This window comes from Podarcis liolepis, assembly GCF_965112155.1.
Source record: "Podarcis liolepis genome assembly, chromosome: 9".
NCBI lineage: Eukaryota > Metazoa > Chordata > Lepidosauria > Squamata > Lacertidae > Podarcis > Podarcis liolepis.
In genome coordinates this window covers 10,245,713-10,259,503 of record NC_139564.1, presented here as the reverse complement: position 1 = coordinate 10,259,503, position 13,791 = coordinate 10,245,713, and the positions used below count along the sequence as shown (strand labels likewise).

At 45.5% G+C, this 13,791-nt stretch overlaps 1 protein-coding gene across 1 annotated transcript in view; it reads right to left on the bottom strand.

Moving 5' to 3' along the window:
* The window catches only part of NAAA (N-acylethanolamine acid amidase), a 36,281-nt gene extending 23,526 nt beyond the window's left edge, over positions 1-12,755 (bottom strand). Inside the window, exons 1-10 of the mRNA XM_083460418.1 lie at positions 12,457-12,755; positions 11,318-11,482; positions 8,039-8,165; positions 6,529-6,619; positions 6,063-6,139; positions 4,219-4,391; positions 2,730-2,792; positions 1,069-1,135; positions 471-499; positions 3-66 (exon numbers count right to left, since the gene is read on the bottom strand). Of these exons, the coding sequence (XP_083316544.1) occupies positions 3-66; positions 471-499; positions 1,069-1,135; positions 2,730-2,792; positions 4,219-4,391; positions 6,063-6,139; positions 6,529-6,619; positions 8,039-8,165; positions 11,318-11,482; positions 12,457-12,689 (1,089 nt within the window). The 5' untranslated portion in view covers positions 12,690-12,755. The remainder of the gene's footprint in view (positions 1-2; positions 67-470; positions 500-1,068; positions 1,136-2,729; positions 2,793-4,218; positions 4,392-6,062; positions 6,140-6,528; positions 6,620-8,038; positions 8,166-11,317; positions 11,483-12,456) is intronic.
* Positions 12,756-13,791: the final 1,036 nt, after the last annotated feature.

Genomic DNA, 13,791 nt, shown 5'->3' with positions numbered 1-13,791 from the left:
TTTCTGATGCATGTCATATACTTGCTGGGGGCTGCAGCACTCATTACAGTGGTATAAACTGTGAGCCTGGCAAAGGATATGAAAGGAACTGAGTCATGTTATACCTAAGATTCTAACTCAAACATTAACTTGAATAAAACAGAGGTCAGATTTAGAGGGGCCCTTTTATTGCACTGGGTTCCAGGTTTATTAGAAACATCTTTATCCCACTTTTCAGTCCAAAACAGGCTCCCGTCCCCACAAAAAAGACTTATAAATGTCAGTGTTAAGACCAGCTTAAGACACGACACACAGGGAAAAAGGATGGGGTTGGAGGAGAGGGAGAAGGAAACCCAGGCGTTACTTCTTTAATTATGGAATTCTTGGAAATCTGCAAAGCTCAGCTGGGAGAGCATGAGATTCGTAGGGATTGGACTAGATGACTCGCGAGATCCCTTCCAATTCTATGATTCTATGAAATGCCAACTTACTTGTTTAAGACTGGCTGTACGGATAGCACCTGGAAAACAACAAAATGGAAGGGGTCCATTTACTAAAAAGCAGTTCTAAATGGCTGAAATGTCTAAGCGCCAGTACACAAAAATACAGTATAAAAGGGGGGGGGGACACACAGTATGATAAAAACAGTACTACAGAAACAGACAGAAACTTAATGCTAGCAATAATAGGGTCCAATCTTCTGGGTCAGGGAAAGCCTTAATAAGACATCTGAAGCAACTGATGGATGATGCTTCATGTATTATTATTCTTAAATTTATTTATTTATACCCTGCCTTTCTCCCCGACAAGACTCAGGGCAGAGGAAAGTCCATTCTGGAGTGCAGAAATTGAGGCTTTTTTGTACAGGTGCCCACAGAGGCCATCACTGGCATCCTCAGACTCTCCCCCTCACCTGTTGTAGTGTGTGATTAGTTGCGTGTGCGTCACCCACAACAGGTTTGCTTGTTTGCAAATTTGGCAACCCTCGAGAAATCCCACCAGAAAACTATTCTAGCATAAAGGCACCAGTAAAAGGCTTTATTGTTTTTGGTTTTTTTAAACAGGCATGATGTAAAATGGAAAACTTACTTTGTAGAGAGACTCGAGATTAATATTTTTCTGCCCGGTGGCATTCATCGCCTTCATGGCATGAGTTCTGCAGAGTAAAAATTAAATTTTAGTGAATGAATCAAAACTGGGAGGAATCGCGGTGCAGAAGACAATTTCATACTGGAGGTCGGAGGTGGGGGGGGGGGGTTTCGCCCCATATGGGATTCTGTTTGTGCATGTAAAAATTACCAGAACAGAAAGCTGAGCAACATGTAGTCTTTTTTTTCTGAGCTCAGTCTCAGTTGTTGTGTACCACATGCTCTCGACTCTTGCTTGTCACGGCTAAGAGGATGGATGGCGGCTAATGGATTGAGGTTGAATCCTGACAAGACAGAAGTACTGTTTTTGGGGGAAAGGAGGCAGGCGGGTGTGGAGGACTTCCTGGTCCTGAATGGGGTAACTGTGCCCCTGAAGGACCAGGAGCACAGCCTGGGAGTCATTCTGGACTCACAGCTGTCCATAGAGGCACAGGTCAATTCTGTACCCAGGGCAGCTGTCTACCAGCTCCATCTGGTACGCAGGCTGAGATCCTATCTGCCCGCAGACTGTCTTGCCAGAGTGGCGCATGCTCTAGTTATCTCCCGCTTGGACTACTGCAATGCGCTCCATGTGGGGCTACCTTTGAAGGTGACCCGGATATTACAAGTAATCCAGAATGCGGCAGCTAGACTGGTGACTGGGAGTGGCTGCCGGGACCACATAACACCGGTCTTGAAAGACCTACATTGGCTCCCAATACACTTCCAAGCACAATTCAAAGTGTTGGTGTTGACGTTTAAAGCCCTAAACGGCCTCGGCCCAGTATACCTGAAGGAGCGTCTCCACCTCCATCGTTCTGCCTGGACACTGAGGTCCAGCACCGAGGGCCTTCTGGCAGTTCCCTGAGAAGCAAAGCTACAGGGAACCAGGCAGAGGGCCTTCTCGGTAGTGGCACCCACCCTGTGGAACGCCCTCCCATCAGATGTCAAAGAGATAAACAACTACCTGACATTTAGAAGACATCTGAAGGCAGCCCTGTTTAGGGAAGTTTTTAATGTGTGACATTTTAATGTATTTTTAATCTTTGTTGGAAGCCACCCAGAGTGGCTGGGGAAGCCTAGCCAGATGGGCGGGGTACAAATAAATTAATTATTATTATTATTATTATTATTATTAAACAACCCAGGAAGAACCAACCAGGTGGGTCCCCCTCCATGAGAGTAGGCAGAAGTTGACGCCGAATTTCAAGACATACACCCTGAACCTTGAGGTACTGGAGAACCAAAACTTGGTGGCAGATGTCTCATTCTTGGGCAAGGCGATTGAGATAGTGGTGGTCAACCACCTTCAATTGTGCCTGGATAAAACTGAATATGAGGAACTTTGGCCCCCCAGATGTTGCTGAACTTCAACTCCCATAATCCCTAGCCGTGTTTGCTGGGGCTGATGGGAGTTCATCAACACCTGGAGGGCCAGAGGTTCTCCACCCCTGATCTCGACCCATTTTGGTCTGGCTCCAGGCCTGATTTCAGCACTGATTGGTGAAGGAGAGACAGAACTGAAAGGAACTGCATATTGCCTCCAACAGTGGAGGTATAAGAAAGGATGTATGTACTTTTGCTTTTCATTTTTCTTTAGGAGAGCATTATCTTCACACAAACCTTCGATCATCAAAAGGAGGAGGGGTTGTCCAGTGATCGTAGTTTGTCTCCACCCGGTACCACCTACATAAAACACATGATTAAAACATTTATCATTGCATTATTTTTGCACACATTATACAAGTAAAGTACTTATTTTTTAAACGGGGGAAATTAGTTTCTTCCGAAAGATTTTCAGATCTGTAACATGGTTAGGAAAAACTAGACGCACCCTGATTTTATGCACAAATGGCTGCTCATATAACGTCAAGCTAGCCCAACTATGGGAGACCTTGTTCATTCCAAGGGCACAGTCCCTCCCGGGCAACCTTCGGAGGGCCATATGGTGCTGTTGGGTGGGGCTAGGGGCAAATATGGGGGAGCAATGAATGTATATTTTGCTTCTGTGCAGAATCCTAGTTTCTTTTTTTCCCTTCTTTTTAAAAATATATCTTTATTAATTTAAAATAAAACAGATGTACATACAAGTAAACAAACATACAATCAAACAAGCAAACAAATAACAGAAAAATCAAACAAACCACCACACTATAAGATATAAGATTAATGTAATATCATCAGATATACTCCTGGTATTGAACACAATTATAAAATTTATAGAAAAGAAATTTAAAACTGACTTTCAATTAATCTCACTGTGCTTTGTCTATCCATTACGTTATACTGCACAGTTACATATTTCTTATATCATTTCTTTTTACCTCCATACAAACTTATATTTATACAATACAGGGATCAGTCTAACTCTGCCAAGATGTTTCCTTTTATTCCATCGTTTTCTAACTATTCTTTAAAGATTCTCCAATCCTTCTAGACCACGGGTGTCAAACACAAGGCCCGCGGGCCGAATCTGGCCTGCCAGACCTCGTCATGTGGCCTGTGTAGCCGCCAGCCGCCAGCCTTCACCTTTTATTCTCCCCTTTTTTTTTTTGACACAAGAAAGCCGCCTCTTCAGCGCATGCGCGGCAGCCTACAAGCCACAGAACGTCTGCCCTCTAGCGGCGCCGGCCGTTCTACACAGGAAACCTCCACTTTACAGGCATTCTACTTGCCATTATTCTATGTTTCTCCTTTCAGAGCTAGTTATTACATTATTACAAAAAACAGTAATAATTGAATGCAGTGACAATAATTTATGATAATAAAGAGTGGACACATAGTCCTACAGATACAACTGGCCCTTTGAGAGTGACCAAACGGCTGATGCGGCCCCCGATGAATTTGAGTTTGACACCCCTGTTCTAGACTTTTTGTTTTGGTTGGCCTCTTACTCTTCCTGTCGCTTTTGCTAGTTTCCTAGTTTCTACACCCTCTCTATCCCCCGTCCCAGGCACAAATATCCCTTCCGGCTACTCCAAACAGCTGCGTCCTCTTGCCCTGCTCAAAAACTACCAAGGGGACACTGATACTCTTTCCACCTACAAATTCACAGCTTGTTTTTTCCCCTCCCCCACCCGCAAAACCCAGGGTTGCAAAATTTCACGCTTACCCTCCGGTCAGAGGATCCAAGGGCCAAATATCGACTGGACCGCTTCTCCTTCTCGTGATGACTGCCCCCTCCCTGGGACTGGTGCCCCCAATGATGTAGTAGACGTCAGCTATAATCGGTGTCTTGGACAGCATGAGAGCAGCAGCCTCAAAGTCTTCAGCGTCGCTCAAAACCTTCAGCAAAGCAGAAAGGGAGTGGGCATTTTGGACTGGGAGGTCCACACCATGAGGGGGCTCCTGTGCCTTTAAGGGTTGCATAGAAGGCACAGCTTTTCCCACCGCACGGCTGTAGAGTTGGGAGAAGTCACAGAAGCCCCACTTTGGGTTTGGAGCTGGCAACATTTATCACACTGTGCATTACCACCAAGGCTCCAGAAGTAACTGAGTTGCCGCTTATCCGTGTCCTGAAAACCTGAATTCCCATTTTAAGGAAGCAAGTTTCTAGTCCTTCTATTTGCAGAGCTAGCCTGATAATCACCAGGCGCAGAGCTGTCACGCAAAAGCGAAAATGACAAATGACCCTTGCTCACCTCAGGCCTCAAAACCGTGTTTTTTAATTGGAACACCTACCAATTTGAAAGACATTAATTCAACAGAACATACAATGTTTGTAGTCATCTGTGCTGGGGAAAATGGAATTCTGAACGCCGTGACATCTGAAACAATTTTATTATTGCTAGTTTGAGTTATCATCACAAAAACCTGAGTATTGTCAAAGTTTGAATATTCTCTCCCTTTTACACCCTCTGCTTTAACTCATCCTACATCAAGCCCACAAGATCCACAAGTTGAGATGTGCCAGATTAGCCTATGGCTGACAAAATGTGCAAGGATGCTCTAGGGCAGTGGTGGCCAAACTTGGCCCTCCAGCTGTTTTTTGGACTACAACTCCCATCATCCTTTGCTAACAGGACCAGTGGTCAGGGATGATGGGAATTGTAGTCCCAAAACAGCTGGAGGGCCAAATTTGGCCACCACTGCTCTAGGGCAAGGTAGCCAAGGTGGGGCTGCCCTCTGGATGTTGTCACTTTCCAATTCGCATCAGCCACAAGGCATGATGGGAGTTGTAGTCCAACAAATATCTGAAAGACGGCCTCCTTCCTTACAGAGCGGGCATTTCAGAAACTCAGGGTGGTAGTGGACCAGGAGAGGGCATTCTCTGCGAAAGCCCCTAAGGCAGTATTTCTCAAATGTAGGTCTCCAGCTGTTATAGGACTACAACTCCCATCATTCCTGACCACTGGTCCTGATAGCTGGGGATAATGGGAGTTGTAGTCCAACAGCAGGTGGAGACCAAAATTTAAGCAACACTGCCTTAAAAGTAATCTGGCACCTTAATTATACAGTTTTTGTTGTACGCTGAAGACTCATGCCTGTGCATTTGACACTTGAGATGTCTATTTTTTAAGGACCCACACTATTCTAGGGATGGTAATCTGTTTTAAACACTTTTTAACGTTGTATTTCAAATTGTTGTGACGTGCCCTGGGATCTTAGAGTGAAGTGCAGGTAATGAATCAAAATAAAAGAACAGTAATAATAAATTTAGAGAGCACTATCTTGGCTGCTACTGTTCCATGAAAGAATCCGAAACAAGGCAATGCAGATATCTGTCATTTTGAGTCACAGAAAAGGCACCCTGTCACATGAATCACAGAAAATCTCTTAACAAATAAGAGTGATAAACTAAATGCATAACATTTCTGTACATGTACCACCTCTTGAACTGCTTTCCATAACAATTTACCAGTGCAATTTTGTAAAAAAAGCATGGACTAATTCAAAATTTCTGATTTTCAGAAAGTGAGCACTGAGTCTACAAAGGACAAAACTGTGGCTACTTACAGTCCTGACCAGCCAGCTGACTGGAGAATTTCGATTTATGAAAGCAGCAATGGCATTTTCCCACCACGCGCCAGAATCTATAAAAATGAAAAAAGGGGGGGGGGGACACTCCATAAGAATCAACATTCACAAACATGAGTGATTTCCTCTTGCTATTTTAGTGTTTAATTGCTCCCACCCCAAAAGGCTGGGATGAAGAAAAGCAATTTTTAAAATGCAGATTTGTGATTTCAGTTATGTTTTTCTCTTTTGAATGAATGCATTCTTGATCGCATGTTTTTAACCACTGTGCTCCAGAACAGAGCAGGGGTTAGCAAAATAGATCCAAAATGCAAAAAGCCAACAAAATTACAATAAGACACATGATACGAACTGAACAAGACATTGGCAACTGCACATATTTTTGTAATTCATTCTGACTGTAGATTATACCCTGCCCTGTTGAGAAAGAATGAGCTTTGCTTACCTCTCTCGTCTCCAGAAACTGTAAACTTGTGTGGACTTTGTCCTGTCCATAAACCTACGTAACCGAGAAATGTCGTACCTCTGAACTTTACCTGAAAATCCGAAGACGGAGAACAGCCTGCAGTTAACTGCTTTTAACGCATAGGTAAAGGTAAAGGGACCCCTGACCATTAGGTCCAGTCGTGTCCAACTCTGGGGTTGCAGTGCTCATCTCGCTTTATTGGCCGAGGGAGCCAGCGTACAGCTTCCGGCTCATGTGGCCAGCATGACTAAGTCGCTTCTGGCGAACCAGAGCAGAGCACGGAAACACCGTTTACCTTCCCACCGGAGCGGTACCTATTTATCTACTTGCACTTTGACATGCTTTTGAACTGCTAGGTTGGCAGGAGCAGGGACCGAGCAACGGGAGCTCACCCCGTCGCGGGGATTCGAACCGCCGACCTTCTGATTGGCAAGTCCTAGGCTCTGTGTTTTAACGCATAGCACATTGCAAAACACCGTCAAGTCAGAGATGTTGTCACTTTAAAACACAGGGTCCCACATTTAAATAAAGGCCTAATTCATAAATGTTGATATTTTCATCCCTCCCATTGCAAGAATCTCCTGATCTGTTGTTTTGAGAAAGGAGGGGGCGGAAACTGCTCTTCTACTCTTCCATTCCTGACTGACTGCCTGACTCTGTGTGTGGAGAGAGTCTTATCTACGTAGTGACTAGATGGCTGAGCGGCAGCTATAACACTCATGCAAGCAAGTAGTTCTTTAGTTTGTAGTAGCTATTAGAAATAAAAGGAGTTATGCTTCACAGCTAGCTTCTGCGTTATTTATATTCTGCATGAGTCTGGTGTTCACAATGCAGTTGTGAGTCCAGTGCACCTGGACCTGTTTTCCAGGATTGGAAGGTCTCTGAAAGTGCTCCAGTCACCTAGCCCAGTCGGGGCAGAACCAGTTATTGAGCCAGTCGCTGACATCGGTTGAAAGACATACTGACAATAAAATGCTTGAATAGGATTAAGGGAGAAGCTTAAAATTCAAGGCCTCTGATTTAGTAACACAAAGAGAATGAGGAAATGTTCAACAAATGTTTTCTCTCTAGGCTTCAAGCTAACACTCCGGCCTTTGGCCACAGCAACTGGGGCTTATGTGAATTGCAGACGAATGACAAATCAGTTGTGTACACAAGACATGTTTAAAGCACACAAACTCACAAATCCTGGAAACTGTAGTCCCCACCACAGCTATAGTTTTCGGCACCCTTTACAAACTACAGTTCCCAGAATTCTTTGGAAGTAGTCATGTGATTTAAGTGGGCTGGGTGTACACAGCACAGGAGGACCCCCATCCCTGTTACAGGCAGTCAGGTGCCTAAATCCTGCCCCCGCACCTGTAAAATATTATGGATGCCGTTTCAGAATCCTGGATAGGACAGATTCTGAAATGCAAAATGCACACTCGTCCTGCGTTTTCTACCCTTCTCTCAGTCATTCTTAATCGCCACCAAAAGCTCTTTGTACCTGCCCATTCTTTATGAACTCCACATCAATGGTTGTCTTGCGTAAAATATCTCCAAAAGCATAATCCATATTCCGGCCATGGTATATGTTCCCATTGTTATCCTGAGCGATGATACTGGTGCAGAATCTGTGGGACAATAAAAGATCGTGGGGTGAAAAGGGACACTCCACATCTGGGATAGCTCAGTCGGTAGAGCATGAGAATCTCAATCTCAGGGTAGTGGGTTCAAGTCCCAGGTTGGGCAAAAATTCCTGCATTGCAGGGGGCGAGACTAGATGACTCTGGAAGTCCCTTCCAAGTTCCTAGAATTCTATATATGGTTCTATATCCACACAAAAATTATGTGTTTCCCCTGATATTTCATCTAGGAAATGAGCAACACTGATCAAATGGTTCCAGTTATAGATAGGTAGCCGTGTTGGTCTGCCATAGTCAAAATAAAAAAATTCCTTCCAGTGGCACCTTAAAGACCAACTAAGTTAGTTCTTGGTATGAGCGTTCTCTACTCTAAACAGGCCAATCTCCCATTCCCACCACCCTTCTGAGTAATACCCCTCCCCACCTTCTCACTATATAGAAGGATCTGGCAACTTCTGTTTCAGTGTATCTGAAGAAGTGTGCATGCACACGAAAGCTCATACCAAGAACTAACTTAGTTGGTCTTTAAGGTGCCACTGGAAGGAATTTTTTTTTATTTTGACTGATCAAATGGGACATCCTTCCCTTTTGGGGGGCACAGATTGCTGTGACAGCAACAGCTCTTGTGAACACTTGAACCCCGCCCCCAGCAAGGTCTCCCCCATTCACTTAAATGGACGGAGTAGTTTAAAGCACACCTAAATGCGTAACACCCCCCCTCCGTTGGAATGAATGGTGAAGTCTGTTTTACACAAGAACTGCGTACACCTATATCGGAGCTGTTATGATAACAGATAAAAATGCTAATTATTTAAGATGGAATGTTGTGCAGTCACCTGGAAGTAAGCTCCCTTGAACACAGTGGGGATTACTTCTGAGTAGCCAAGCCCAACATTGCCCCAAGCCCAACATTGCCTCGGCAAATTGCGGCCCCCGAGACCACATAACACCAGTCTTGAAAGACCTACATTGGCTCCCAGTATGTTTCCGAGCACAATTCAAAGTGCTGGTGTTGACCTTTAAAGCCCTAAACGGCATCGGTCCTGTATACCTGATGGAGCATCTCCACCCCCATTGTTCTACCCGGACACTGAGGTCCAGCGCCGAGGGCCTTCTGGCGATTCCCTCACTGCGAGAAGCCAAGTTACAGGGAACCAGGCAGAGGGCCTTCTTGGTAGCGGCGCGCTCCCTGTGGAACGCCCTCCCATCAGATGTCAAAGAGAAAAACAACTACCTGACATTCAGAAGACATCTGAAAGTAGCTCTGTTTAGGGAAACTTTTAATGTTTGATGTATTACGGTATTTTAGTATTTTGTTGGAAGCTGCCCAGAGTGGCTGGGGAAGCCCAGCCAGATGTGCGGGGGTATAAATAATAAATTATTATTATTTATATTATTATTATTATTACTATGCTCTTTTAACCGGAAAAGCTCTCAGAGCAGCTTGCAGAGAACAGATTTAAAAAGTGAGTCCTTGCCTGCAGGCTTGCTTCCTAAAATACATGACACATAAGGAAAAAGGACTGAGGAGGGAGGAGGTTGGCACCCGTGGAGCACGGTGTGACCCCCACCAAAGGTACTACTTATTCTAAAGCAAGGGAAAGGGGGGGAGGGGGGAAGCAAACCTGGGTACCAGTTATAGTTTTTATAACAAGCAGCTGGGGTGGAATAGATCAGGCAGCCTGAGGGCATGGCTGCCAAAAGTTGAAGATCAAAGGGAGATGCTTTCATCCCTGCTTAGCGCCCGAGGGCCCCAGTCCTGCCACTCACCACCTGGCCCAGGGCGGGGCGTGATGGGCTCTATAGACTGCTGCTGCCACCGCCACTAGGCAGACAGGGCTCCATTTTGATTCGTTTTTGGTTTAAATTGCTGTTATTTTCTACCTACAGTATGTCATTTTAAACTGTGATATTAATGCTGTATTCTTGGTTTTAGATTTCGATTTATGTGGAAATTGTTTCCCACTTGGTTGTGTATATTTTGATGTGGTTTATTTATTGTTGATGACTTTTGTAATTATGTAAATCTTAGAATCATAGAATCATAGAGTTGGAAGAGACCACAAGGGCATCGAGTCCAACCCCCTGCCAAGCAGGAAACACCATCAGAGCACTCCTGACATATGGTTGTCAAGCCTCTGCTTAAAGACCTCCAAAGTAGGAGACTCCACCACACTCCTTGGCAGCAAATTCCACTGTCGAACAGCTCTTACTGTCAGGAAGTTCTTCCTAATGTTTAGGTGGAATCTTCTTTCTTGTAGTTTGGATCCATTGCTCCGTGTCCGCTTCTCTGGAGCAGCAGAAAACAACCTTTCTCCCTCCTCTATGTGACATCCTTTTATATATTTGAACATGGCTATCATATCACCCCTTAACCTCCTCTTCTCCAGGCTAAATATGCCCAGCTCCCTTAGCCGTTCCTCATAAGGCATCGTTTCCAGGCGTCTGGAACAGCATCTTGTTATGCTGTCAGCCGCCTTGAGCATTGTTTTTTAACTGTGGAGAGGTGGCATACAAATAAAAAAGGTTGATGATGATGAATTTAAAGCACACAGCCTCCAGCAAAGAATCTCAGGAACTGCAATTTGTTAAAGGCGAAAGGAAAAGTAGCTCTGTAAGGGGAAAACTTATGGTTCCCAGGATTCTTGGAGAGAGGTGTTCTTTAAATGTACGTTGTGGAGGCAGTATTTTTAAAAATAGCTAAAGGTAAAGGGACCCCTGACCATTAGGTCCAGTCGTGACCGACTCTGGGGTTGTGGCGCTCATCTTGCTTTATTGGCCAAGGGAGCCGGTGTTTGTCTGCAGACAGTTTTTCCGGGTCATGTGGCCATCATGACGATGCCGCTTCTGGTGAACCAGAGCAGCACACGGAAATGCCGTTTACCTTCCCGCCGGAGCGGTACCTATTTATCTACTTGCACTTTGACGTGCTTTCGAACTGCTAGGTTGGCAGGAGCTGGGACCGAGCGACGGGAGCTAACCCCGTCGCGGGGATTCGAACCGCCGACCTTCTGATCGGCAAGTCCTAGGCTCGGTGGTTTAACCCACAGCGCCACCTGCATCCCTTTTTAAAAAAAAATACTGTACAAGAAATCCCTTGCACCAATGAGCTCTTCCTTACCAACATCAAGGACACTTACGCAGTAGATTCGTAGGCCAAATTGATGAGCAAGCCATCCCCAACATTTAGCCCCAGGGCTTGGCAGAGTCCCCGGATCTCGCCTGCAAACGGCTGAGGGGCAAAGGATTCTAATTCTTCCGCCAGAGGCCGGATAATCGCATGAACCCACTTGGGAACCACTTCGCTGAAAAACAAAGAAAACACAGCAATAAATAGGTGTCATTGGCTTCAGAGGGGCTGCCGCTGAGCAACAGGAGAACCACCTCTGAATGCAGAACGATGGCAGTCAGGCTTTGAGACGATTGTGAGCAAGACGACCTGCTTTGCTTTCGAACGGAACCATTGAGACCCAAACCCACAGGAACCCAAGGAAAAAATAGCAGCTCACATTGAGAAGCAAGGTGTCTCTTAGAGAGCAAGTGAGATCAGTGTGTTGCACTAGACCTGGGAGACCAGGGTTCAAATTGTCACCTGGTTAGCAAAATGAAGGCTGCTTCCTCCTCCTTTTTTGGTTTTCAAACTATTTATTAAATGTCAAGTTGCATATACAGAGCTTTTATACACAGATTCTATTGGCAGAAACTCTGGCTTTATATAACATGCTGCACCTTTAACTCAATTGAGGAGAAAAGGGCGAGGAACAGGAGGCACACCCCCGCAAAAAAGGCAGGTGTTAAAAGCTGCCTCTTCTTGTGTAATGAAAGCGTGAACCCCAAATTAAGATTTTATCAATGTTTCATTGTTTTTTAAATGACTGTGTTTCCCATGCTTTTATCTTGTTTTTATCTGCAGGAGGAGCAGAAATAAGTTTATAATAAGAGGAATAATTTATAGCCAAACAAAAAAAGGAAACAGCTACTCAAACAGGCTTGGTCTTTTAGCGGCACTTGTTCTTATCTGCAGGAGGAGTAGAAATAAGTATATAATAAGAGGAATAATTTGCAGCCAAACAAAATAGGAAACAGCTACTCAAACAGGCTTGCAGAAAGCACTTGCAGAAAGTTGTTTGGAGATGATGGAAAATATATCCATATCCGTTTAAAAATAAAAATAACAGTAATTATAATTTCGAAGCGCTGATGTGGCCACCACCAATCCCTTTTCTCCCACTCCAAGTGGGGAAAAAAATCCACAGCAGTATCTCCAGTGCGGACTCACTCGATGAGCTGGTAGAAAGCAGCTCGCAGGAACTCCGGGTCGAAGTGGCGCAGGACCGGCTTCCACCGCTCCTCGGGCGCGCTATCCAAGCTGACATTGCACAGCAAGGGCGCAGCAACAGCGGCCCCGGAGATGTGGGGGGCAGCAGCGCCCCTGCACAGCAGCCTCAGCAACAGCAGGAGGCAGAAGGAGCTCCAGGCAAGCCCGGGCAGCAGTGGCAGCCGCCGCTCCATGGCTGCGACCCAAAAGCAAACAGAGCAGCTCAAGCCAGGAGCCCGGATATGGGGAGGGAACGCGGCGCGGAGGGAGGGAGTGCAAACGAAAGGCGGAGCGCCGCTGTGCGCGCATCAGGGCTTATTGCAGGGCCAAAAATAGAAACACTCCCCCCCCCCTTTCCTTTCACCTCCCCCTGGTCATGTTGTTTGGATGCCTGATGATCGTCTTCCAAAGCAACTCTTCTATCCAAAGTTAAAAAAGGAAAGCGTAATGCTGATGGTCAACAAAAGAGGTTCAAAGGCTCTCGCAAGGCAAATATTTAAAAATGAAGTATAAATACAGTGGTACCTCGGGTTAAGTACTTAATTCATTCCGGAGGTCCGTTCTTAACCTGAAACTGTTCTTAACCTGAAGCACCACGTTAGCTAATGGGGCCTCCTGCTGCCGCTGCTTCGCTGCTGCACGATTTCTGTTCTTATCCTGAAGCAAAGTTCTTAACCCAAGCTACTATTTCTGGGTTAGTGGAGTCTGTAACCTGAAGCGTCTGTAACCCGAGGTACCACCGTGCTCCCATTGGAGAACAGAAACCTGCCCAGAAACCTGTGCCGCCACTGTGGAAGGAGGGTAGATCCAGAATTGGCCTCCACTGTTAAGACTGTGTTTCTGGAAGACAATCTTCCTCGCGACGAGTGATTGCCAAAGATGATGATGCAGAGCTGGGAGTAACCCAACAGGTGGTGCAGCCATAAAAGTCCAAGGGTTGAGATGAGGGTTGGACCAGATTACCTTCCGGGTAAAAGTTAAACAGAAATCCACTCAACAGTTACAATAAATAATTTCTAAACTATAATCAATAAAACAACGGCAAGCCGCAGTACATAAAATAATACAATGCAAATTGAGAAGCAGAGACTGGAGGGTGGAGCAAGGCAAGTGGAAGGAGGCCTTGCCTGATGGAGTCTCTCCCCTCAGTTCTTCACCCAGGACCAGCTTCCTCATGAGGAGTCCCAGGGCCAGGGGGTGGGGCAAGGCAGGTGGAAAGAGGCTTCACCCCCAAAGGTGTAGTCTGTTGTCTCTCAAGACAGACGGACGCCCACAACATTCTTATGTGACGTGTAT